General features: G+C 42.4%; 1 protein-coding gene across 1 annotated transcript; it reads left to right on the top strand.

Moving 5' to 3' along the window:
- Positions 1–146: 146 nt before the first annotated feature.
- On the top strand, positions 147–27,654 carry NMBR (neuromedin B receptor). Its single transcript, XM_006112702.5, has 3 exons — positions 147–1,463; positions 19,216–19,564; positions 23,400–27,654. Exons 1-3 carry the CDS (start codon positions 1,039–1,041, stop codon positions 23,799–23,801), a joined length of 1,176 nt encoding a protein of 391 aa, XP_006112764.3. The 5' UTR covers positions 147–1,038; the 3' UTR covers positions 23,802–27,654.
- The last annotated feature ends 252 nt before the right edge of the window (positions 27,655–27,906 follow it).

The following is a 27,906-nucleotide window of genomic DNA, read 5'->3' as shown; positions in this document are numbered from 1 at the left end:
CCACAAAACAAACATAGGTGGATAAGAAGTTTTGAATATAGACCTCCCCCCCACCCCCACCCCCGGCACCCGTCTGCCTTTAAAGCTAGTTGGTGTCAAGAGTAACTGGAAAGCGTCCGGGGTTTAAAACTCCCTAAAGAGTTTTTCAGCACTACGTGTGCTGGACAGCTCCCCCTCCAGAATGCCTGGGCGTTGAAACCAGTAAGGTGGACTGGGTAGCTCCTGGGCCCAAAGGCAGAACTCTCTAGTTAGCAGCATTCCTACGCGGTTGGGGGGTCATTCCGACTTTAACTCCCATTGGCTATGACAGCAATTCGGAGCAGGACTTAGATGGTGGTCACTATCGCTTCTTCTCCCTGCCTCAGAGCCAAACGTTCCCTCCTCTGGAAGCTAAACAGCTTCAAACCAAATTCCGGGAGGCTCCGCCCAGCAGAGGCAGAGCTGGGCGAATGTATAAATGGATGGACTGAGGCAAGGGAGGATCCAGCTTGCCTGAAGCCCCTCACCTGGTCTCTGTCAGAGACGGACTGAAACACAGCCCAGGAAGAGGCTGGGGGGCCATCAGAGACGGTGGAAGGAGCTGAACAGTTTCATAGATCCTGGAAGGCTGTTTTCGCTACTTTTGCCAGAGGATTGAAGTCCTGACCATGAAGTTATATCAGTCCCGTCACTCCATCCATCGGACTTTGTGAGAAAGGACTTCGGGATGCACCCTTCAGAACAGAAGCATCTTGAAGCTAATTATTTAGGCAAGCAGAAAGCCGAGTTCTGGATCTCGTTGTGTTCCCCTCATCTTCCCAACGTTGGCGAGTCTTTTCTGACCCTGGAGAATTGCCTTTGGCTGGAGAAATGACACCACGGAAGGTCTCTCTCTTTTAACCCTTTAGTGTTTGCCCACAGACAACTCCTCCTTTTGTGTTTTTGGTGGGAGAAAACTTGGAAGAAAGGACGAACCAGAATTTCTTTCCTGACCCCGAGACAAATCTCTTTGCTCTCTCTTGTTGCAGTTGAACTCCGGAGCTCCCCGGAGCTGGGAGAATGGCTGGGGAGCTCGCTCTCAACCTCTCTGTGCAGCCCACAGGAGGAAATGTCAGCAACGCGTTGGTGCCGGGTGTGCTGGAGACAGACCCTCTGCCTCCTGCCCGGGGCACAGCTTTGTTTGTCATCCGCTGTGTGATCCCTTCGCTTTACCTGCTCATCATCACCGTGGGCTTGCTAGGCAACATCACGCTAATGAAGATCTTCATCTCAAACAGCGCTATGAGAAGCGTGCCCAATATCTTCATCTCCAGCTTGGCCGCCGGAGACCTCTTGCTGCTGGTCACTTGCATGCCGGTGGATGCCTCCCGCTACCTCTTCGAGGAATGGATGTTCGGGAAGGTGGGCTGCAAACTCATCCCTGCCATCCAGCTCACCTCGGTGGGCGTGTCCGTCTTCACTCTCACCGCCCTAAGCGCAGACAGGTAAGATGGCAATACGCCAGAGTCGGAGAGTCAGAGAGAGACAGACAGAGATATTTCTGCTCTACCGGAGCAACTAGCTGCCAGATACTAATATCAGAACTATTCGGGTGCCATAGGGTTCTGTTTTGACATGCCACTGAATGACATACCTTCATTTTGTTGCCCCAAACAGCAATACCTATTTCATCTCCCTTGCAAACATACAAGAACAACAGCAAACAGATTCCCTTCTCCTCTCCCCCAGTAGCTCATACATAAACAGGAAAGGGCTTATTCCTGTATGTCTTTCTGCTAACTGATGTAAAGAGAATCAGTCAAGGAATTAAAGTTACTGGATCAGCTTCATTGACATTTGCAAACTTTTATAGAGGAATAGCAGATAAAGAAAAATACATTTTCTCTTTTCCCCTTGTACTAGTCTGAGACCCCTTACTCAGAATGGTAGTGATTGTTCATTGAGTAGCCCTGTTGACTCTGTTGGGACTGTTCCCAAGAAGTGCTTGCTTGAATAAGGAGGGGATTGCCGCCTCAGTCCCTAAAAGACAGGCAGGCATTTGCAAAATGAATTTGTAAAATATATTGCTTTTTATCTTTTTTTGTGTTGAATTTTTTTTCAGCTACAAATGAAAATTCTTGAACTCCTTCAGACAAAGTTCTTACTGACTTATATGGGAGTTTTGTCTGAGCATGTGCATGTATGTCTGGTTTGAAATGAATAACATTGATAAAGGTTGTTGTTGGAAAATATATATTTGGCTTTAGCACAAGTTTTTTTATGTTGTTTTTGTTTTAACCTTTTCCTTTAGGGTATAAGGCAAATTTATTTCATTTTTTTTAGCCAGTTTCAGCCAGAGTATAATTGCATCTAAGCTTTGATCCAAAAGCCCCTCAAAGTCAGATTAACTTCAGTGGGTTTTGAATCAGGCCCCATATTACTACATTTACATAAAGTTTTCAGTCCACATTAATGTTTTATATCTTTGATTGCAACTTGTACACAAGATCCTTAAAAGAGTATGTCTGTTACATTCTGATTTCATCAGTTCAGGAATTTACCACAAAACTTCCTTGATATACTTTCATTTTTAAAACACATTTGTGATATGGAAGGAATATTTGCAAATCAGAGATCTGTCAAATCACTAATGAAATAGGGTGAAGGTGATGTAGTAGTTAAAATTTCATTTCTTTTACTTTTTTAATTTATGTTACTTATTTTTTACTTATTTTACTAATTTTTTGTTACAGGTATTTCCTTTAACATTTTAGAGGGCTGCATTGTATTTATGCTTAGTAAAAATGGGAGTGATTTTCCTGATAAAATTGAACATATTATTTGGCATCTGTCTTTCTTCTTTTCTTTTGTAGATTATCATTTACTGGGGATGTAGTCACTTGGTAAATAATTGCCAATCTCAACCCATCAGTCTTTACTCAGGGAAAACTTCCATTGACTTCAGTGGACTGAGTCATTACTTTTGGACAGAGTTCAACTTTAATTAAAGTCAATAAGAGTCTTGACTTAATGGAACATGTTAAGGACTCTGTCACCTCTATCCTGCACTTTTGTAGACCCTAAGCTCCCACTGAATTAACTGGAAGGCATTCATGCTGAAGGAATGCTGGACTGATCACCAAAGAAGTTACAGCGGTAGCCTTAACTCAGCACACTCCCACTTATTTTCCTTGGCTTCAGGATACATTGAGACCTGTTTTCTAGTCATTTTGCAGATACTCTGATTTTGCATTTCTAATCACTTTTACATGGTTTATTACATGGCTAATTTGGTGTACAGTAAACATAACTTTTTTCACAGATATCATTTCAAGTACTTATACTTTTTACTCTATTGTAACAAAGTTTTTCTGGTCTTATTGCCATCCAAATTACTTAAGGAAAGATTTGTGAATTAATTTTTTTTTTAGCTTTAGGAGGAAAATATCAAATTAGTTCTTTTAAATGTCAGTGGAATTAAACATTTAAAATTACATATATAAAATATTCAGATTTATATAAACAGTATGCCAACTTTTACTATTAGTATTGTCTAAAAAGAGCTGGGGGAAACTGAAATGAGCAGTAAAAGGGAGGATATAAATATTTCCACAGTGTAGTTACTACTCATTCTAAGTTTGGAAATTCCCTACAGTAAGTTACATATGTTACAGCAATGGTGATTTCTGAAAACAAAATATTACAAGGATTAACTTCATAAGTCACCATGGACTGAAAAGTTTGATATATGAGCATTGAGACTTGATGTGGATGAGGGTCAATTATACATTCATTTCCTTGTTTGGCCATTACAGTGGTACTCGTTCCATATATATTTATTCGAAGCGTGCTTTGTATTTTATTTGACCTTTGTGTTACAGACAAACATTTTCTTCAGAGAACTGGTAGCCTCTTCCTTAAATAAAATGTGTACCTTTTATCATGTTCCTTGCATAATACTGTGTTCCCATGATCTTGTTTTATGTAAACTTCCTGTAGTTGTGTAGTAATCATGCTGTATGGTGATTAGAAATGCAAAATTACAGTATCTGCAAAATGATTAGAAAACAGGTCTCAATGTATTATGAAGCCAAGGAAAATAAGTGGGAGTCTGCTGCGCTAAAGTTAATGAATGAGATTTTCAGGAAGTATAAATGGAGCTGTGCTGATTTATACTAGCTAAAGATGCAATCCAACATTTTCAGTTTCCTTTAACAACACCATGGACTACTGTTTATAGTTTATATACACTGAACCATGAAATAATTGTATGAGACATAAACAACGGAAACTGGTATTTTCATGAGTTACGTCATGTCAGAGTGTCAGCATTTGCAGAGCTGCAACATCATTGTAAGTACAGATTGGACCTCCCTGGTCCGGCACCTTTGGGACCTGACCAGTCCTGGATGAGGGATTTTGCTGGACGGGAGTGTGTGTCATATTTGCCCTCCTGTTACTGGCCCCCTCAGCCTTGGACTGGCTGACAGTCTCCTGGCCACTCCCCTCCCCCTGAACATCCACTGCCCTGCCAGTCCCCACCTTTTAGCCCAACTCCCTGCACACTGGCTCCTGGCCGCACCTGGCATACATTGACTGCCAGCACCGCCTCTAGAGACTATTGAATAGCTGTGTAAACTGACAAGATTTCATGTGGTTACAACTATTCAATTAGACTGTATCTAACATCCTTACTTTGTGGTACCAGGAGAATGACATGTGATGAAGAAAACAAAGTCTCTGTTGCTCTTCATGGGGATGAATATTTTACCCAAAGCAATAATTACCTGTTGCCTCTTTGGCACTAATAGCTGGGCTGCCCTGGACATGCTGGGCACCCACTGTGGTGAGCCAGGCTCCTGGCCCTGCCAAGCAGCCTCACTGGGTTGTACCTAGCAACCCAGTTGTGGTACACCAGATAGCTCAGCTGCGGGAAGCCCAGGCTCCACCGTACCACCAGCACTCTCTGGTCCTGAAACATCCGTGGTCCTACCAGACCACGGATGTTGCTGGACCAGGGAGTCCCAATTAACAGAGGTTCAATCTGTAATAATACCTTATGGACTGTATCCCATAAGTTATGGTACATAAAACATTATTTTTTTCTGTAAGTGGGAAACTAATAGTAAAAGATTTATCCCACTGTAAGTCTGTATTCAGAGATATCCATATTCTTCTAAACAAGTCTGTCTCTCTTAAAAAACATGGACCAGAGGCAAGAATAAGTATTTTCTACACCTTTTTTTGGGCGTGCTAAACTCCTTTGGCACATTTTGTGTTTGGTGAAGAGGTTTTAAGAAAAATTGAAATCACCCAGCAGGTGTAGTCAATCACATACTAAATACTGTGTCTGACATCTCCACCTCCTTATACCTGGACTGATATTAAGGGCCTAGAAGATTGTAAATCTGGTTTGACTTTTGGGTTTTCTTCATTAATTGAGGAAGGATTTTTTTTAAAGAATAGGAAGGAGAGAGACTGAACAAGAGGAAAAGGAAAAGGAAAATAATTGAATTAATTCCCTATCAGTCTTTCTATTTAGATATTTGTAATATGCATTGGTGTCCTTGTCATACAGTAACATCAAACACTCAGATACATCTTTATGTATTGACAATGGATAGTTGAACAGGAGACTAATAAGTTAAACGTCAAGAGTTTTCAAAACTCTCAGGGTAAGTCTACACAGAAAAGTTATTTCGAAATAACAGCCTTTATTTTGAAATAACTTTCCTAGCGTCTACACAGCCAAACCACTATTTCAAAATAAATTTGAAATAGCGGTGCACTTATTTCAAATTTGGTAAACCTCATTCTACGAGGAATAACGCCAAATTCGAAATAGTTATTTCAAAATAAGTGCTGTGTAGACACTTATTTCAAAATAGGGGACATCGAGCCTTCCCAGGGTGCCCTGGTGGCCATCCAGCCTCAACCAAGAACACTCTTCTCCCGCCCCACTTCCCCAGAGCCCTTAAAGGGGTAGACTCTGGCCACAGTGCCTGTGCCAGCTCCAAGCCTGCCAGCCCACAGCCAGGAATCACTTCCCCTAACCCAGTGGCCCCAAAACATGAGCCAGCAAGCCACTGGCAGCCAGCCCTCCACCGCTCCCCAGGAGCAGTCTGCCAGCTCCCAGGAGCCTGCCAGGGCCCGGAGAAGACAGGTGCTTTCCTAGTCCAGGGTGGAGATCGTGGACCTTATTCAGGTTTGGGGGGGTGCCCCCAAAATCCATGATCTCTGCATCAGGAAGAGGGGTTAGGGAGGGGTAAGTGGAAGGGCTTGAGGGAGGATTGAGGCACAAGCCCCCAGTGGGGCAGACCAGGGAGGCTCTTAGTGTTCCTCAAGGTGGAAGCTCTCCTGCAGGGCCTCCTGGATACTGACAGCCCCCCGATGGACCGCCCAGATGGCAGCCTACAGAAAGTGCAGCCAGGCTCACAGCAACACGTCGAAGAGAAGCTCTGGCTCCATGTTGCAGAGTACTGTGGTGTCCCGAGTGAGGGCAACCAGAGCACGCAGGGACAAAATGCTTTGCTGTCCCTCATTGAGGTAGACAAGCAAGCAGGGAAACCTGAGAACTGACTGTCCAGGGGGTTCCCTTTAAGCACAGACTTCAGATAGCTCAGGCAGCAGCCCCACACAGTAAGTACTGACCTAGTGCCCTGCTGGAACTGGTTCCGGCCAGCCTTAAATGTGATTTAGAGTCCACTCAGTGTGGACACACTATTCAAAATAGCAAAATGTTATTTTGAAATGCATTTTGTGTGTATACAAATTATTTTTAAATAAGCTATTTCGAAATAACTATTTTGAAATAAGCTATTTTGAAATAACTATTTCAAAATAACACTGTAGTGTAGACATACCCTCAGGGACTTTCATGGGAACAGAGAAAGGTGAATGTCAAGCACGTCTAAAGATTGTACTTGTAGGTTTGTAAAGCCCTATCTATTTTCTTCTTAAACAGGCAAGATTCCTATGGCCCCTGTACTGGACCATGAGTTTGAAAGTCATTGAATATCCTGAATGCACCTACTGTGTCAGATGTGTTAAGAGCCCTTTCCCCTTGCAAAGTTCTCATTCTTTCCCTATAGTGGTGCAAATGGATATATATTTAGGATACTGGAAAAGGAGGTAAGTTGCACATACATGTTTATCCTAAAGCAAACCCTTAGAAATAAATAAGCAGCAGGAAACATCACACTGAAAATAATGTGAAAGAAACTAAGAAAGGGTTTATTTAACACAGGATAAAATAACATAAAAGCCAATCCGACTAAAAAGGGAAAATTGTGATGGAATTGCATACTGTAGATAAGAAAGGAAAGGGAGAGAGGGAGAAATGGGATCAGAAGTACTGCATTAGCCTGTTAGTCCCAAGAAGGGAGAATAGGAAAGGTTAATATATTGGATTGCCTTGTTTACTAAGATAAATTCAAGAAAATAACAGTCCAAGTGATTTTCATATAATAGATCATAAAAATATGAATCAGCTTTTGATAAATTGCAACACAGAGAAAACCAAAGGATAACTGAATGATCCTTTCCTTCTCCTTCTTTTTTGGCAAGCCAGCCTTTTATTTAATATTTTATTTATATTTTCAAACATGTCATGCAAAATACCTGCAGACTTTCTGAAAGCTAATTGGATTAGAGGTGTACTCAAGAACATTTTGCTAGACTTGAAGTAACAATCATTTTCTTTTCATTCATGGCTAGCATATACCAGGATGGGTAGGAATGGTGTCCCTCGTCTCTGTTGGTCAGAAGCTGGGAATATGCATAAGGGATGGATTACCCATTCTAATTATTTCCTCTGGAGCAACTGGCAGTGGCCACTGTCAGAAGACAGAATACTAGGCTAGATGGACCTTTTGTCTGACCCGGTTGTTCTTATGCTCTTATAGTAGGTGAGGTATTTGATCTTTCCCTTCTTTGTGGTTATTTTTTGTCTTGTGAGAAGAAAAACTGTTGTACATCTTATACAGATGCTTTTTCAAATTTATGTCAAAGGTGCCTACAGTTTGAATAGGTGTTGCTATTTTCTTTTTTATACATAAGAATATATAATCTTGAAAGTTACATATTTATTTGTACTCTGGGCACTAATTACAATTAGGCAATAAAGTCTGAAGAGATGGAAGGAAAGTTCAGCTTGACAAATGGCTTGTTAAGTGAGTCAGGGGCTCAGAGCTTATGCGTAGAATTGTTTCTCTTCAGGTAACGGTCATTTTGCACAGACCGGCTGTGTCTAGATTGCACCCCTTTTCCGTAAAAGGGATGAAAATTAGACACAGCACAATTGCAAATGAAGCGGGGATTTAAATCTTCTCTGCTTCATTTGCATAAACATGGCTGCCACTCTTTTCCGGCTCAGGGCTTTGCTGGCAAAAAGCGCCAGTCTAGACGGGGATCTTTCGGAAAATAAAGCCTTTTCCAAAAGATCCCTTATTCCTCTTAAAATTAGGAATAAGGGATCTTTCGGAAAAGACTTTATTTTCTGAAAGATCCCCGTCTAGACTGGCGCTTTTTTCCGGCAAAGCTCAGTGCCGGAAAAAAGCGGCAGCCATGTTTATGCAAATGAAATGGGGAAGATTTAAATCGCCACTTCATTTGCAATTGTGATGTGTCTAATTTGCATCCCTTTTATGGAAAGGGATGCAATCTAGACACAGCCACCATGTTTATCCTACATTTCCTTGGTTTTGTACTTGCTCTGTCCTAAATTGCCATCATATATAGTTAGTGGATTCCCCCAGGAAAAGCATTTCGGAGAACATTTCTTTTGGAATCTTCTCTAAAACACATGTGCTAGAAAGACTTTTTCTGGAACTATAGCCCTGATTCAGCAAGATACTTCATTGGGCTTCTCCCATGCTTAAGGTTAGGCACATGCTGAAGCATCTTGCTGAATTGGCCCTTGGTATGTAGGTAACATAGCTTTCTCTTAACTCAGTTAAAAATAATCCATGTAGGAGTCAGTGTGTGGAAAGGGCTAGTTTGCAGGATTCTTAGGGTAGTCAATGTGTTGTGTCAGGGAGGAGGAATGTAGGGCCAGATCTGGGTCCTTGGCTCCACCTTCTTTGTAAGGCTCACAGATAGGATTAGACTATTACAATAGATCAATGGGATGCCAGTGTGTCAGGTATCTAACATACAGTATCTTGTCTCTGCCTTGTCACATGAATGACCTTTGTTCAAGCACCTACTTCCTGAACTTTGTTTACTGTGTCTAAATCACACCTGGCTGAAGGAAGATGCAGTTCACTGCATTAATTTTTGCTTGCCAGAACTTGGGCTGGGAGAATGTCATAGGACATTACGTTAATCCATGAGGGTTCTGTACCAACAAGATGTTCAAAGAAGGGATGAAACATGTGGCACCAGGTTTGAGCCTGACCTCCAGATATGTATGAGTATTTTCTTGTGGACTCAGCTCTACAAAATATATAGGTTTCATCTTCACACATTGCTCTTTTTATTCAGGTTGAACAACTAACTTTGGGTATGTCTACACTATAGCACTAATTCGAACTAACTTAATTCGAATTAGTTAATTTGAAATAAGATCATTTGAAATAGTGCATCTAGACCTAAAAACTAATTCGAATTAGAGTTTTGCTAATTCGAAATAGCATGTCCACATTGAGTGGACCTTGAACCAAAGTTAAGGCTGGCCGGAACCAGTGCCAGCAGGGCATCAGATTAGAACTTAGAGTGAGGAGCTGCTGCCTCAGGCTAGCCAAGGGCTGTGCTTAAAGAGACCTGACCTCCACCCCGGACAGACAGTTCTCAGGGTTCCCTGCTTGCTTGTCTAACTTGATGAGGGACAGCAAAGCAGTCCTGGCTTGGAGTGCCCTGAATGCCCACACTCGGCACATCACAGCACTCGGCCATCAGCCCGGCTGCACTTGCCACAGGCTGCCATCTGGGGGGGGGGGGGGGGTCAATTGGGGAGCTGTCAGGATCCAGGAGGCCCTGCAGGAGAGCTTCCACCCCGAGGAGCCCGCAGAGCCACCCCAGTCCTCTCCATCGGGGGCTCATGCCCCATTCCTCCCTCAACTCCTTCCACTAACCCCTCCCTAGCCCCCCTTCCTGATGTAAAAAATAAAGGACACGTGTTCAAAAATATAAACTCTCTTTATTTAACAAAACTGGGGGGGGGGGGATTAACCTCTGGGGAGACTGGGAAAAGGAGGTGGGAGAGGGGAAGAGAGAGGGTGGGAGAGGGGAGAGGGAAACCTGGGAGGAGGGAACTGGAACAGGGAAGCCAGGGGAAGGAGGAGGGGAAGTATAAAACTATGGTACGCCATATCTTCAGTACTGTGTACAGATGTGGTCTCCTCACCTCAAAAAAGGTATTTTGGCCTTGGAAAGGGTTCAGAAAAGGGCAACTAAAATGATTAGGGATTTGGAACAGGTTCCATATCAAGAAAGGCTAAAGAGTCTGGGACTTTTCAGCTTAGAAAAGAGGAGACTGAGGAGGGATATGATAGAGGTATATAAAATCATGAGTGGTATGGAGAGGGTGAATAAAGAAAAGTTCTTCATTAGTTCCCATAATATAAGGACTAGAGGACACCAAATGAAATTAATGGGCAGCAGGTTTAAAACTAATAAGTGAAAGTTCTTCTTCACATAGCACATAGTCAACCTGTGGAACTCCTTGCCACAGGAGGCTGTGAAGGCTAGAACTATAACAGAGTTTAAAGAGAAGTTAGATAAATTCCTGGAGGTTGGGTCCATGGAGTGCTATTAGCCAGGGCGTAGGAATGGTGTCCCTGGCCTCTGTTTGTGGGAGGCTGGAGATGGATGGCACAAGACAAATTGCTTGGTCATAGTCTTCAGTCCATTCCCTCCGGGGTACCTAGTGTTGGCTGCTGTCAGCAGACAGGTTACTGAGCTAGATGTACGGACATTCTTGTGTTCTTATGTTCTAAGCTCAGGGCTCAGGGTCGGGAGGTCTCACTGGACCAACTTGATTTTCATGCAAACCTGCTCCTGGGTTCTCATGTGGCCTTTGGAGGCCAGACTGGCAGCTATCCTGCCCTAGACGGCCGCATTCCTGTGCCTAGTGCGGAGATCGTGGACGTTGGTGAGGTCCATGATCTCCGTACTAGACCAGGTGGGCGCCCGCCTCTTGCGGCCCCAGGCAGGCTCCTGGGAAGAGGCTGGGTGGCAGCGGGTGGCTGGCTCATGCTGTGCCAGGTGCAGGGTCTGCTGGCTGGGTGCTGGCAGGTTTGCAACTGGCACAAGCCCTGTAGCCAGACCGTGCCCTTTTAAGGGCTCCGGGGCCGGGAGGGGGGCAGAAGAGTTTCACTGCTTTGGCCCAGAGTGGCCACCAGGGCAACCTGGAAGGGCTAGCCTCCCACTAGTTTGAATTAAGTGGCTACACAGCCCTTAATTCGAACTACTTAATTCGAACTAGGTGTTACTTCTCGTAGAATGAGGTTTACCTAGTTCAAATTAAGTGCTCCGCTAGTTTGATTTAAATTCAAACTAGCGGTTTTTATGTATAGCCTCTATTAAAGTTAATTCGAATTAACGGCTGTTAGTTCGAATTAACTTTGTAGTGTAGACATACCCTTTCTTAGGAGCTACAAAGCAGCCAGCATGATCAAAGTAGTCACATCACAAAATAATATATATATTACATAGGCACCAGATTTTAGGAACCTTCTTTGGAATGCAGGACTCTTCTTCTCAAGCATCTTGATGTTAAGAACTGAACTCTATGCAGAGATAAAGATGATTTTTTACTAAATCAGTCTAGTAGATGGATACTCTTAACACTAATCAGGAAATGAGAGGGGTTGAAGTGTTTCTCTGAGAACTAGAGTCTAGGCCAAAGAAGGTTCTGCAGAGAGGTAGCTTAAGATGAGTTTTCTGTTTTTCTGTTGATATGTAAGTTAACAATGAAGGCAAACCTTAGGAAAGGGCACTGTGTAGTATATGCATTTTACGTATCTTCTCTCTTCAGGTGAGGAGCAGAATGTCACTTTCTTATGAAAAGCCCAAATCTTTCCATTTGTATTTGAGTTTTAACCCTTTCATACAGCTCTACTGAATGTATGGGAGAATTAGTCAAGGGAAAAAATCAGTATGAAAATTGATCATTGGATCAGACCGAGAATCACCTAACCTGAAACACTTGCAACTTAAGTACAAATAATGCAGTTCAGATCATATATAAGTTCTCTGTGCTGGTTTTACTCTTTCTTCCTCAACCAGCTTTGTTCTATATGACCATGCAATGAACGAATTTCTCTAGCATGCTGAGAACCCTTTCTTAGCAATTTGTAAACATCCATTTTCTCCAGGTTAGGAACATGGGATTTATTCTATTGGATCATACAATCAAGTATTTTCTCTAGGCTATGTCTACACTCCTGGCTTTTGCCAGCAGAGGGTATACTAATGAAGCGCTCATTAGCAACTTCTCACACTTCATTTGCATAATCTCTGCCCAAGGTTTTTTGTGCAAGAAGTTTTTGCGCAAAAACAAGCACTGTGGATGGGTCCATTTTGCACACCCCCCGCCTCATTTTGCGCAAGAACCTTTTACCCTATGTGCTTGAAGACAGGGGAGCGGGGAAAGACCCATGCCAGATGGGACCCTTTCCCTGAGTGCCCCCAACCGTCACTCTTGCATCCCCATTCCCAGCCTCTTGCACTGTACCTTCCTCATCTCCATGGCCCTGTCCTAACTCCTGCATGCCCCCCTCCCCCCAGCTCCCTGCCCTGAAAGACCTGGGCAATGCCAAGTAAGTCTTCTAGTCCTTGTATCTACCAATAGATATAGATATTATATACACACACACAGATTGATTTTTATATACCTCTTATCCAAAATGTATTCTTTTTCTGTATCACTGCTTTAGATTGCAGAATTGCATCAGGAACAGAATGTTTGGATTGTGTGTTTTGTTCCATCTATTCTTTCAGGCTGTATGGTTTTGCGGGTTTAATTTTTTGTATAGCATTTTTCATTTTGCCTATATTATATTTCCTATTTTTTATGTGTGGCTCCTTGTGTTCCATTTGTATTATCCGTTGTTTTTCCACTTTTATATTCTGCCTTTTGTTTTATTTTTCTGTACTTCATTAACATGGTGAGCTCTTTAACTATGTATTTTTGCCTTCTCTCCATCACTTCTTTATTTTTGTTAAATGCACTTCTGTGTTTTTCACTAGGTACAATAAGCAAATACCAAAAAATCTAAGTGGATTCTGTGTTGCTACAATGCAAAACTTGTGCAGAAAATGCAAATTAAATGGAACCAGATATGTTGAAAGTGGGAACAGAAGTTGAAGTGGAACAGCTGAAAAGATGGTTAAGACAACAGGTTCCTTTTATTCAGGATTTTAAAATGTAAGGTCAGATCCTCAGCTACAGTAAATGGACACGATTCTGACGTTAACAGAGCTGTGTTCATTTACACTTCCCAAGTATTGTCCATACAATTTCTGAAAATCAGGGAAATATGTTATCCTGTGGCTACTATTTAATTATTCTGCCCCTCACTGACAAGGAAAGAGAGGAAAAGGTTTCCTGAGAGTAATAATTTTATAAGAGTAGAATGAAATTGAACAGATTTTATGTCATAGGATTCTGCCTCCAGATATTTATTCTTCTGTGCAACTAGTATGTTTTATCAACCTACTCCTTTGGCAATCTTACCTTTAGGAGGTAAAAATTGTTTTTCTTTATTCAGGCATGTGCAGAGCAATAGTGCACCTTTTCACCCAGGGTATGTCTACACTACCCCGCTAGTTCGAACTAGCAGGGGTAATGTAGTCATCCGCAATTGCAAATGAAGCCCGGGATTTGAATTTCCCGGGCTTCATTTGCATAAGCGGGGAGCCGCCATTTTTAAATCCCCGCTTATGCAAATGAAGCCCGGGAAATTCAAATCCCGGGCTTCATTTGCAAGTGCGGTATGCCTACATTACCCTCCTAGTTCGAACTAGGAGGGTAGTGTAGACATACCCGGGGATGTGTGGATGGTGTAGGAGTGTTGTGGCAGAAGACTGAGGATGCGGGGATGCAGCAATTTGGGGATGTAAGAGGCTCAGGACAGGGGGTTCCAGTGTCTGATAGGCTCAGATCTGGGCTCAGGCAGTGCAGGAATGTTATGATGCTGCAGTGAGATGGGGGTTTGGCCCCAGTTGTGGGCTTGTTGGCCTGGCTTCATTTTTAAATAAAATATTATGTCAAACTCAAAAGGTTTTAGCATTGTCTTTATTTATAAGAGGGGTGAGGAACCTGTTTTGAGTCAAGGGTCACTGACCCACAGAAAAGTCAGTTGGGGCCACACAAGTGAGATGCAAAAAAAACAACAACAAAAAAAAAAAACCCCAACCAACCCTCCAAACCCCCCCAAGCCTCACTAACGAGGTCACAAATGTGCTGGTGAGGGCAGGGGACAGAGTGAAAGTGGGTGCTGGTGCTGGGGCTGGGGAGAGGGTGCTGCTGGGTGGAAGGATGCTGGCTCAGGTGGCGGGCTGATGGGGCAGGCAGGCTGCAGGCTGCTGGGGTCAGGGACGTAGTCCTGCTGGGCACTAGGGTGACTTGCAGGGTGCTGGGACAAGGAACAGGGTGCTGCTGGGTGCTAGCATGGATGGCAGGGTGCTGGGGCCAGGGCCAGGGTGGTGCTGAGTTGTGGGGTGAGAAGCAGGATGCTGGGGCCAGGGCCAGGGTGGTGCTAGGTGCTAGGGTGGATGGCAGGGCTGCCAAGGAGCGGGATAAGGATGGGGTGCAGGATCTGGGAGGGAGGTGGAGGGCAGAAGGGGTCAAGGTCTGGGTGGTAGTTAGGGTGCAGAAGCAGGCTAGATGTAAGGTGTTTGGCCAGGGGGAGGGAGCAGGACCAGATTGGGGGTAGGATGTCTGGCTACGAGGGAGGGTGCAAGAAGGGGACTTGGGTAGGAGTTGGACCTCCCTGATCTGGCATCCTCTGGACCTGACTGGTCCCAGATGAGAGATTTTTGGACCAGGGGAGGTCATTTCAGGGCTCCTGGTTCCTCCCCTCCCCACTAGACTTCTTTGCACCTCTATCCCCTGCAACCCAACTGAGCTGCTCACTCCTGCTGGTTCCCTGCACCTCCCACAAAACCATCCCCCACAATCCAAGGGAGTGCAGCACCAATTCCCTGCAGCCCCTCACATCCCAGCTGAGCTGCCCATCTATTCCATATGCTCTCCCCCATCCACCTCCACACAGCTGAACCCTGCACTGGTTCTCTGCATGCCTCCCCCACAGCACAGCTGAGCCCCATTTCCCTGTACCTCCTCCAAACCCCACAAAATTGCTGAGCTAAGCGATGATTCCCTGTCCCTCCCTCCCCTTGAGTCTAGCCCCGGTTCCTGGCACCTCCTCTTGCAGCCAAACTGAGCTCTGAACTCCACACACACACACACACACACACACACACACACACACACACACACACACACACACACACACACACACACACACACACACCCTGCAGCCCAGCCCAACTCTCCGGACCTCCCCACTCTGCAACCTAGCTGAGCTCAATTTCCCTGCACCTTCCTCCAAACCATGCAGACATGCTGAGCCAGCGCTGATTCCCTGCCCCTGCCCCTGCCTCCTTTCTTCCCTCCCCTTGGCTGTGTCTCCACTGGCACGATCTTGCACCAAAACTTGCTTCCTGCCTACACAGGCCGCATGTTCCTGCGCAAGTACACTGACATTCTCATGTATGAAATCAGGGCTTCTTGCGCAAGAACTATGATGCTTCTACTCAGGAATAAGCCCTTTTGCACAACTGTTCTTGGGCAAGAGGCCAGTGTGGACAGGCAACATGAATGTCTTGCACAAGAAAGCCCTATGGCTAAAATGGCCATCGGCACTTTCTTGGGCAAGAGAGCATCCACACTGCCATAGATGCTCTTGTGAAAAAGCACAGCTCGCACTTGGCAGTGTGGATGTGTTCTTGCACAAGAACTCCTGCACAAGATGTTCTGGTGCAACAAACCGCCAGTGTAGACATAGCCTAAGAGTTTCCTCGCATGAGCAAAATGAATTTAGTGTTGTGCACCAGTACTGAGTTCATGTGGCTTGTTTGTTCATGTGCCACCCAAGTTATTAATAAATATTTTTAAACCTTTACCTTTTGCTTCGCGGAACCCGAGGGTTCCCTGGAGCACCAATTGGGGTAGAGAAATCATCATACCAAAGACAAGAGTATCTTTTCAAACAGTGTCCTGCTAGGCTATTGCTGCTGCAATTTTCTGGATCAGCAGCTTCTGGATCAATTTCTTGGAGTGGCAGATTTTGTTTCCCCAGCAACTTATCATGAAACACTGCACACCTGTCATTGGCATTTACTTTGAGAATATGAATAGTTTTAATCAAGTCTCCACTCACCCATTCAATTTCTCTTCATTCCTAATGCTCATCATCACATTGAATGACCATTCTAGTAGTGAATACAGAGCCAATTTTATTCAGTATAGGGATAACTATTGAACAAATATCTGTATTTGTTTTTTAACAATCCACAATAAATGGTAGACTGGTTTTTATGAAAAACTGGGACATTTCAGGTGTCCTGAAAAAACTTCCCAAGATACTAGAATATCATATGAAAAAGCAGAACATAACATCACTTCTATTCCAAATAGTCAAATACTGCTCATCTTACTCAGGCAAATACACCCATTAAGTCAGTGCTGCTACAGGTTAAACTTCTCTAGTCCGGCACTTTCTGATCTCGCAACATCCATCTTCTGGCATGATTTTCGTTAGCAGGATGTCCAATTATCACGGCTATGGCCAAGTTTTCTGCAGTCCCATAAAGTTTGTTTACAGCCACCAGTCCTGGCTATCAGTGTTCTTTGCTGTTATTTAGCTCTTTTTACCCCTAAATAACTTCTAAGAGCCCATTAAGCAGTGGAAGTGTTAGTAATGTTGCTAGACAATATTGACCTCCCATGGTTTAGCAAATTCTCTGGCTCAGCACTGGTCAGATTTCGATGGTGCCAGTCTAGAGAGGTTCAACCTGTACTCATGTAAGGAAAGTAGGATTTGCTTCAGAGCAAAAGCAGTAGGACGACAATGTAATCAAATACAACTTTTGCATCATCTGTGTTTTTACAAACACCTTCAAATTGCAAAAACATTTAATAACTGAGGGATCTAGCATATTGTTGACTAATAAGGTCACAATTTGTGTTTGGAAGCCTTCATGTTCTTCACAGAATTTTGCTGTTTTTGTCACAATGGCATAAAGATTTCCATTAAACCTGATGCTCATAGGTATTCCACAAAAGTTAGGAGCCTCAAAATCTCTGACAATCTGTCACTCAGGTTTAATGGAAAATCTTTATGCTATCATGACAGAGGCAGAAAAATTCTGTACAGAACACAAAGGATTCTAAAAACAAATTGTGACCTTGTTGGACAGTAATGGGAGTTGGAGGCCTTTGTAGTTCTGGGCCTATCTTAGCAGAGTGAGTTTCACAATATAATTTGAGAGAAATATTGAACAAAAACTGTCATAGCAAGCTACCTGTTCACCAGGCCTGTTTAATTTGCTACAAAGACCTGATCCAAAGCGCACTGAAGTCAGCAGAAGTCTTTCCTTTGAATTCACTGAGCTTTGGTTTGGGCACTGAACATGCATTGCTTTCAGCTACTTTACACTGTCAGGCTACATGCAGCTTCTAAGTACTGCAATAGACTTAGTGCATAACGCCTGTATTTGAAACTTAGGTCAGATTGTACCTTCAGGCACAGCCCTGAGCAAAGGTAAGTGTGACTATATAGCACAGGTAGCCTCAGGAAGCATTGTCCCTCAGAAAATTTCCTTTGAGGAACATTTCCTCTCTTGCATTGGATTAGGAATCTGCTAGAATCCTATTTAATTTGTAAGCACTTCAGGGCAGGGACTGTTTATTTGTTAAGTGGCCAGTACAATGAGAATTTACTCTTGACTGGCCCATAGACATGACCATAATAAAAATGATTCATAAAACAATAATACAGTATATACCCTGTTCCTTCCTTGGTTTCCAGCCAGCTTCGATGGTTGGCACGCATGAGAGTGGAACCATGTTTCAGCCTCTCCTTTTTCACTCACTCACAGTGCAGGAGAACACAGATTGCCCATTTGTGCCTGTGCCTGCAGTCTAGGGGGATCTAATACAGTCATGAAGTACTTGGTGTCAACAGGGGAAAGGGGGTGGGGAGAGGGAGGGACAGAATTGATGAGCCACTGAGCAAGGTGGAGGGGGGTGGATCTGTACTTCCTTAAGGGACTGGGCCCAAGGGGCGGTGCTGGGAGCAGCCAGTCCTCAGTGCAGCCTGGAGTGCATCACCTAGGGCTCCTGTGACGATTTAAAAGAATTGGGGCACAGGCCACCACCACAGCTGTAGTAGTAACAGTGGAGTGCCTGGGAGTTTAGGGCCCTTTTGAATTACCAGGCCCCAGGACAGTTCCTCTTCCCTCTCCCTCTCTATTGGCAGGCCTGGGTGGGGTGAGGGGCTTCATTCTCCTCTCCTATTCTGTGTGTCTGTGGTAAATGCAGTCACCATCCCTGTACTTAGCTATATATTGATTTCTGCTTAGAGGGTGGTTTTCCTGACCATATGAGATTTTTGAAGATTTCTCATCCTGTATTGGGACAAATTCTAATTTCAAAAACTAAAAATCTGGAGAAATAATCAGTTTGGTCAATCAAGCTATGTTACTTCAATAATTTCAGATGTTTCATTTTGCTTTGGAATTTTTTTTATCATTTAATTTTTTGCTATACATAGCACAAGAGTGTTATGAATTGGAACACTAGAATTTTTCATGTTGATAATGTAGAAATGAAATATTTCAACAATTTCAAAATGAGTTATTTTTAAAAAAATGTTTGCACTGAGAAATTAATTCAAACAAATCCTTTCCAGCCAAAAATGTTGGTTTTGATAACCAGTTTTGTCAGAAATAATCCTAACCAGCTCTGCTTCTCTAACTTTTATTTTACTTTACTGTGATGTTCCTGTTCTGTTCTAAGTGCTAGCCTGTTCTAAGTGCTATCCTGAACTGATCATTAATTTATCAATCCTGGCAAAAGCAAAATACATGAATAAAATACTGCATAGTCAAAATAGATTATATATAAATCTATGACATGAGAAAAATCATGTGTGACATGTTAGTTTAATCAAAAGCATGTATTGTTTTTAGGCATCAGACATAGAACAAGATTCATTATTATGATTAATTATGTTTGCCACTCTCCAGGTACAAAGCAATTGTAAATCCCATGGATATCCAAACATCCAATGCAGTTCTGTGGACCTGTTTTAAAGCTTTTGCCATCTGGATAATCTCCATGATGTTAGCAGTTCCTGAAGCAGTCTTCTCTGAAGTGGCCCACATCAATGGCACAGATAACATCAGTTTCAGGGCATGCATACCATACCCACAGACAGATGACCTGCATCCGAAGATCCACTCTGTGCTGATATTCTTAGTATATTTCCTTATTCCGCTCACCATCATTAGTATCTACTACTATCATATTGCTAGAACTTTAATTAAGAGTGCACACAATATTCCTGGAGAAAATAGTGAGCATTCTAAAAGACAGGTAAGTTATTTGAAGTGACCTTGTGTGGTAAAAAAAATTGTCTGTTGTACTCATTTTTATAATAAAAGCACAAAAGCTATGAATACCCTAAGTATAGGCTTATGGATCCAGGTCTAGCCTTACTTCAGAAATCTCCAGGTTTTAAACCATATTTTGCAACAGCTCTAAAACTAATTTGGAATGAGTATTTTTATTCTGCTACATATGCAATACAAAGAGAAAACAAGCTGAAGATGTGTTTATTTCTTTTCTGTCTTAGCCTTGCAGTAAGAAACAAAAATGATTCAGCTGATGACATTCATTACTATTTATATTGATGTGGCAGTGATGATTTGAGTAATTGTATGTGCTGTTGATTTAGTAATCACTTTTGATTTACTGGGGAAACAAGCGGTAGTTTTCTGATCTCTGTTTACATACCTGTTCCTGAGAAGAAATTCAGTGAATTACAGGATAATCTAAAACAAAGTAAAGGGCCTGTTCACCACTCTGGCACTCTGAGTGCAAAAGGTGAGGGCCCACAAGAGAGCTTAAAAACCTTGCCTCTACCTGCAACTCCCCCCCCAAAAAAATCACAATACACAGATTTTGGGAGAATTGCTGTCACCATCAAGTGATTTTATCCCTAAAATCAGGAGTGAACACTTGAACCCATCTCCAGGGGTACATGAAGCTCTTTTGCCCCCAAAAAACTTGAAAAAATAAAAGAGAAAAACAAGCTGCAGTTATTAGTAGCTGACCTCCCAGTCTGAGGCATGAAGATACACACAGAGAGATCTTCCAGGACACAAGAATCAAATAATCATCTTAAAAAAAGTGATTTTTTTATTACAAAACAAAAAATAAACTTGATAAAGTATCCTTGGTTGCTAGATGTTACAGAATGACTAAGGAAAAAAAATTAAAACAGTCCCGGGAGCCGCCAGCCTGGTCCCGGGAAAAGGCGGAGGGCTGGGTGGCAGCGGGTGGCTGCCTCGAGCCGTGCCAGGTGCAGGGTCTGCTGGCTGGGTGCTGGCAGACTTGCACCTGGCACGGGCTCCTTTAAGGGCTCCGGGGCCGGGAGGGGGGCAGACGAGTTTCCCTGGTGGTGCCCAGAGTGGCCACCAGGGAAAGCTGGGGAGGACTAGCCTCCCACTAGTTCGAATTAAGTGGCTACACAGCTCTTAATTCGAACTAGCTAATTCGAACTAGGCGTTAGTCCTCGTAAAATGAGGTTTACCTAGTTCGAATTAAGCTCTCCGCTAGTTCGAATTAAGTTCGAACTAGTGGAGCGCTAGTGTAGCGCCTATCAAAGTTAATTCGAACTAATGTCTGTTAGTTCGAATTAACTCTGTAGAGTAGACATACCCTCTTGTCTCTCTCAACTCTTGGTTTTTCTATCCCACACAGAGAAAGCAAGCAAGGAATCCATATTCAATTCAAATTTTAACACTCTATCTCAGTTGGTTCTCCCGCTCCCTGGCCAACACCCTTTGCTAGCTACCTGAGTTTAACCCCTTAGACACCGGGTGCTGATCAGCACTCCTCCTGTCCATTACAGGTCCAAATCCATTGAAGGTGAAAAAAAACCCTCCTGTAATTTACCAGATTCAAAGCTACTTTTGAAGAGCTGGAAATGGGCTGGATTCAAAAACAGGTAGTAGTGGCCTGGTCTGGATGTGGCTGAAATCTCATAATAGCAGTTTTCATGAAACATTGTTACTATCTTCTGAGTCTTCCACCATGCAAAATAAAGCAAATATCATGAGAATATGTTGATAATTTTACCTGTGACAGAAACTAAGTACTGAAATATATAAAAAGGTCCGTTCATGTAGGATTTCTAGTCTAGTGGAAACCATGAAGTACTGAAAATCCCCTGAGAAAACCTGTAGTTGTAGATTTCTCCCTGTTTCTAGTACAAAGTGGCTTGGATAAGCAGTCACATTTTGGGGCATTTCTCTGGATACAACTGTTGAATCTACTAAAGTTCTCTATAATTCAAATTTAGTAGTTCATCCTTCTTGGTATCCTCTATATTACAATATGCTATAAATCTTTGAAACACAGCATTTTCCCAACCAACTCAAATCAATGTGACATATCAACAAGCCATTGCAGCAGCCTACTCATCAATGTAAAATGACACAAGAGTTTTACTATTCAACAAAGTAAATCATTCTAAGGAAAAATGCCTCAAAATCACACAGCCACTTTACATATATGCTTACACTGCTTAATAAAAGATCAATGCTAATGAAAATAATTAGTTAGGGTATTTGCTGCATACATTTTAGACTGTTTCTGTTTCAGCCCCTAAGAAGAGATGCATACATTTTTAGAAGGTAAACAGTTGAACAGAATAATGAAAACATTTCCTGGTGTCCTCAAGATTTTATTTTTATTCTAGCCTGTTTCTTATTCAAAACATACACTTGCTAGCACTGTGTGGACTATTTTCTTATTGTGTGAAATATAAAGAGCCATTTGTGTAACCTTACAGAATAGAAAGAAGAGCTAATTCTCATCACATTCAAAAACTGCCAGAGATTCTTAAAAAAACCAAACAGTATTCACTTTACTTGCTTCTTGAGTTTATCTATTAGATTTAAAAGGGGAGACAGCTTGGCCTATTTATCACTTGACAAGTGGTACAGAATTTGGAATTCAGCTGTCAACCAGAGTTTCTCTAAGAAGAAATACAGATGTGGAACATTCACATATCATATTCCATGTTATCTTTGCAATCTACAGCTATGAACAGCAAGTAAAAAATGGGTGTAAAATCCTACTAGCTCAGAATGGTAGCGCTTATAGCCAATTTTCAACTCACTTTGCACAAGTATAAATGGTTGCACAAAGTGAAAGTTGGTGGAAAATTAGATCCAGTAGGAACAAGAAGAGATCAATAGGTCTGCTGTATGCTCTTCATAGCACAAATTTTGCAGAGGTAGAAAACAGCACACTTTCAATGGCCGTGTGAAACCTACTGGTTCTAGTTTGGATGGGTATTGGCGAAATATACTTCCTGATTTAGTTCACAGGGTTTTGCAACTCTCCAGTGCTCCAAGTTCATTTGAGTTTTTCCAGGAAAAAAAAACAGAGCCAGAAAACATGAATCCTCCACATATGCCCTCTTTTCCACAGCAAACCATGGCTCTTCCTACATTCGAGAGAATATAGTGGCTTTCTACCTCCACTGTCTTCAGGGGTAGAGCATCTCTCGTTTTGTGGTGACTAGAGTAATAGGTAGCCTATTTCATAGTAATGCAATTGGGAACTGCTTCTCTAGTCCCACCTTGGATGCTTTATCAGACCTTTATCTCAGTCTGCATCTGACATGCCACTGATTGCTAAGATTACCTTTTCTAGGAATTTCTTATGAGAATGGTACGAGCTGTGGCATCTCAGCCCTAGAAGAAAATAAGACTTAAGTGCCACTGCATAGCTAAAACTCCATGCATCAAGCTAATGTTTCTAAATTTGAAATATGTTTTTTAAATTTGCCAAGTTTTGGGACACACTCCATAGGATTCTATTTCACCAACCCACTGTTGTGGCTGAAAGTCAAAGTATACTTGGAATTTAAGTCCATCTTGGTGTACTTATCAATGTTAAAAACCCATATATAAAGGCCAGTGTAACTGCAAACAACTAATGATTGATTAAAGAAAGAGAACTGTAAATGAGAAATAAAAGTAAATGAGATAGCAAAAGTAATTTAGCCCTTAAAGGGAGTAATTTTACTGATCTCTGATAGAGTTAATGTAAAGTGAAATGTTATTAATTAAGTCTGTTATGAGGATTAGTTTCATTCTGTTTTGTTAATTTGGGTCCTGTTGATTTATCATCTTAGATGGAAACTCGAAAGCGTCTGGCAAAAATCGTTCTTGTCTTCGTCGGCTTTTTTGCTGTCTGCTGGTTCCCTAACCATGTATTGTACATGTACCGGTCCTTTAATTACAGTGAGATTGACCCATCTCTCGGACATATGATCATTACTTTAGTGGCCCGAGTACTGAGCTTCTGCAACTCCTGCGTCAATCCATTTGCACTGTATTTTCTGAGTGAGAGCTTTCGGAGACATTTCAACAGTCAGCTTTGCTGCAGGAGGAAATCTCATCATGAGAGATCCACAAGTTATCTGCACAGCTCCTCTGCTGTACGAATGACTTCTCTGAAGAGCAATGCCAAGAACACCATGACCACCTTAACTTTACTGAATGGGCACAACTTGAAACAGGAAATGTCATTATGATTTCATCAGTGCAGCACTTGACTTGGGAATAAATCTAAGCTTTTATTTTGTAGCTATGTCAGTATCTGAAGGTGCTTTTGCTAATCTTTGAAAAAGAATTGAGCCAGATCTCTCAGTCTGGGATCACTGAATTTCTAACTTCAAATTACAGGCAGTCCCCGGGTTACATGGATCCGACTTACATCGGATCCCTACTTACAAACGGGGTGAGGCAACCCCGCACTAGCTGCTTCCCCCCAGCAGACCAGGGAGACGCGAAGCTAGCACCCCCCCCAGCAGACCAGGGAGATGTGGAGCGGCTTTTCTCAGCAGACACCTAAGCTTGAGAATAAAGGACTGAGGGAAGTGAGGTGTGGGAGAATAAAACTGAGCTCTGAAGAAATGTTTGGTAGAGTTTCCCCTACAATATGTACCAGTTCCGACTTACATACAAATTCAACTTAAGAACAAACCTACAGTCCCTATCTTGTACGTAACCCGGGGACTGCCTGTACTTTCAGAAAGAAATTAATGATATTGCTGAGTGAGAAGGAAAGAATGAGTGTTTCTGAGACTGTTTGTTAAGGGGCACAGTTCTGTACATTTAACGTGCAGGAGAACAAAGATGTGGTGTGAACAGTGATGTAGATGACCTAATATTATTTAGAAAATAATATTGATTAACTTTGTCACATCTCCTTTTTCAAAAGCGTCTGAGACACGTAGAAGCCTAACTCTCACACAGTAAATCAGTGGGGCCTATGTAACTTATGCACACTTGAAGACTTTACCCTAAATCCCTCAAGCTGGCATCCTCAAGCATTCATGTCTTTATAGTTTGTCTTATGAGACACCCTCTTCCTTCTCATCACTGCCATTTTGCACTCATGTAGCTCACAGTCTCTCCTATATGTGATTGAACAACATACCCATGGCAACCACAGCAGTGGCCTGCATGGAAAAGTCATATCGGGAAGTGTTTCATGTATTTGTATCTATTTCAGTGCAATTACCAGCAGTCAATGAACAGCACTATGTGACCAGCCAGCATTCAGTGGACCAGCCACAAAGCCAGTATCCTAAAAGACTATGATATGGTGTGGAACATTTCAATACTAGTACTGCTTTCTAACAATGTTTCAGAGTACCCAGTTAGCTGTAGAACTGGACTGCCAGGATGATGAATGGTAATTGATTGTACCTTGCAAAAGAGACATGCAAAGATCTCCTCTTACCACCTTCATTCTACTACTCTCAGGCTTCATCTAAACTACAGGCTTCTTGTGTAAGGAGCTTTTTGTGGAAGAGATCTTCTGCAAAAACTTCTTGCGCAAGAGCGCGTCCACACTGCAAAAGCACATCGAAAAAGTGATGCACTTTTGTGCAAGAAAGTGTCCAGGCTACATGGACACTCTCTCAAAAGAAAGCACTGATTGCTATTCATAGGGGATCTGTGCTTTTTTTGATTGGCTCTTTTTGCACCAAACCCCTCTGTTGCCTGTTGACACACAGTTTTTTGTACAAGAACTCTTGAGCAAAAAGGAGTTATTCCTTGTAGAAAACTGGAATACTCACACTGCAAAAATCCCCTGTTCTTTTGATTTACTGTAAATTTACTTGCACAAAAACGTGCTTGAGTTGTGGATGCTCCACAGGTTTCTGCGCAAAAACAGGTGTTTTTGTGCAAAAACCCTTTAGTATAGATGTAGCATCAGGCACAGAGGTTACAGGGTAGGTGTAAGGTAGTGCAGAGTAAGCCAGAAGAGAGGGGAAATAGATGATGCGAGGAGACATGGTCAGGGCAGACCTGTACCTGGACCATTACAGCAAAGAACAAATTAGCTCAATCTTCAGTGAATCTCAAGTTTGGGCCAAGGCCACATCAGCTGCTGGTCTGGGAACAGGAGAGATGTGATTCCCTTTCCTCTACGTCTGTGCTGATGCTATCCCCTCTGCAGGGATGAATCTGGCTCTGAATCCCTAATGGAGTTGCACTGACTTCAGTCTGCACCTGGGAATGTTTGTAAAAGATTGATTCATCTTGCACTGAATGAATCAATAACCCAACAGTACTTAAGTCAAATATGCATATTAGGGTTGCTCATAATTTCAAAGGAATCAATGCCTCCATGTCATAGTTCCTTCAAGCTCTTTTCATGGTTGTGCTACTATTCAGTACTAGCTGCTGGTAGATCTTTAGAATTGGCTAATCAATGCATCAAACTACAATTCTATTCCTCAGCCTCTGGTCATCAAAGCAACAAAACCAGTCACCTCCACTTTTAAAACCATATTGAGATATTTTAACATAACCTGCCCATATTTTCAAATCTCTCAAACTTCTTGGAATGAAATGTATGTAATACAAGTATATCATTAGATTAAGCAATTTATCTAAACCTATCAGAACTCAACTCTTTAGTGTGAACTAATGAAAATAACAAACTGATGTTAATTGAAACCAAGCTCTAGAGAGCAATGAACAATGTTTGGGACTGAACACCTGATACTTAGCATGCTCCTACAGCAAGAAGAAAAACATTGATTTGATTGGCACTGAAGAAAGAAACTTTTGTTCAGATATCCACAGTGATTTGTAATACCACTTCTTTTTTAGCTGTCAGATTCTTGTGTTAAAGACATCAGCATATGTGTAAGTAAACATGGTAGCAGCCTGGCTGATTTCAATGCTTCATGCATATATATTGGGGTATATACTTATCCCTATGAAGGAACGAGGAGTAAATGTCATGGGATTTGAGCTAGAGAATGAGAGCGAGAGAAGATTCACCCAGGAAAAGTAGGCAGCAGTATGATCAGAAATGCAAAGTGAAATCCTGACTCCTTTGAAGTCAATTGTAAAATTCCCATTGACTTCAGTGGGGACAAGATTTCTCATCTGGAGTTTGTGTCTACTATATATTTGTGTAGCCGCGCGGCACGGGGTTCGAACTAGCCGGCATTTAAAAATGGCGCCGGCCGGCTTCATGCAAATGAAGCCCGGGAAATTCAAATCCCAGGCTTCATTTGCAATTGCGGATGACTACATTACCCCCGCTAGTTCGAACTAGCAGGGTAGTGTAGACATACCCTGAGGAAGTATCTCTACCTCTGCTATCTCACCTCATGTCAAAAGATGAACACTTCATTTTATATCCCCTATCACTGCTCTTAGTCATCTCTAATGACTCAGCTTTACTAATGCACCTAGTTAGTCTCCCTCTCTCATCAAAGATAGACATACTGTACAGCACAAGCATTTAGAGTGTATCACACTTATTAAACCATAGCATCACTTCTCTGGTGCGGAGGTTCTCTCCTGACACCAGTGCTCTAGTGCTAAGGAACAGCCTGCTTTATAATGACTTGTATTCTTTTCCCTGTAACTGCTTTATGGTACTTTGTGTGGCATGGGCAGCATGAGCCTTACTTTCTGGCAAAATACCAAGCTATAGCCTTGCAGTTGCAGTTGTGTGGAGAAAGCACACTTGCTAGGACAACACGCAGCTCCTCACTGACAGAAAAACAAAACAAAACCCAGCTCTCCAGCTCATATTTCTAAGACTTTTGTGCTCATAGCTTGTCTTGAGTAAACCATCAGGTTTTCCTTGGCCATGCTCTCTATGTAGCCATAGAGAGTTATTTGACTCTCCTGGAGCTTTGCTAGGTTTTTTGTTATGGCAAGATGTACCCCACAAAAGTATTTTGATTGTTTCTATTCCTGCACTTCAATAAGTATTGTAAACTTGCACGATCGTATGTGTAATGCAATTCCCATGTGGCTTGGTGTTGAAATAATTAAAATGACCATTACGCAATGCTGTGCATGGGGTATTCTCTTCTAAGCCACACAGGAAAGAGGAAAAATGTAAAAGAGGAGTGGCTCTGTTCTGAATGAAATTGGCATCAGCTAATATCTGAGGTCAATGCTGAAACACTTATTAAAGGGTTTCTATTCAATCTCTTCTATAGTAAAAACTGTTCTTTCCTATTTCAGAAGGATTGTGGGTTTTTTTCTTGCTCACTAGATATTTGAGATGGTTACTTTCAATAGTGTTCTTTTGAATGCTGGAACAAAGCATTGCTATTTCACAGCTCCTGAGAAATGACAGAGCAGGGCTCCTTA

Source organism: Pelodiscus sinensis, chromosome 3, assembly GCF_052426305.1.
Source record: "Pelodiscus sinensis isolate ZL-2025 chromosome 3, ASM5242630v1, whole genome shotgun sequence".
Taxonomy (NCBI): Eukaryota; Metazoa; Chordata; order Testudines; family Trionychidae; genus Pelodiscus; species Pelodiscus sinensis.
Note: the sequence above shows the minus strand (reverse complement) of the source record. Positions and strands in the feature narration are given on the sequence as shown.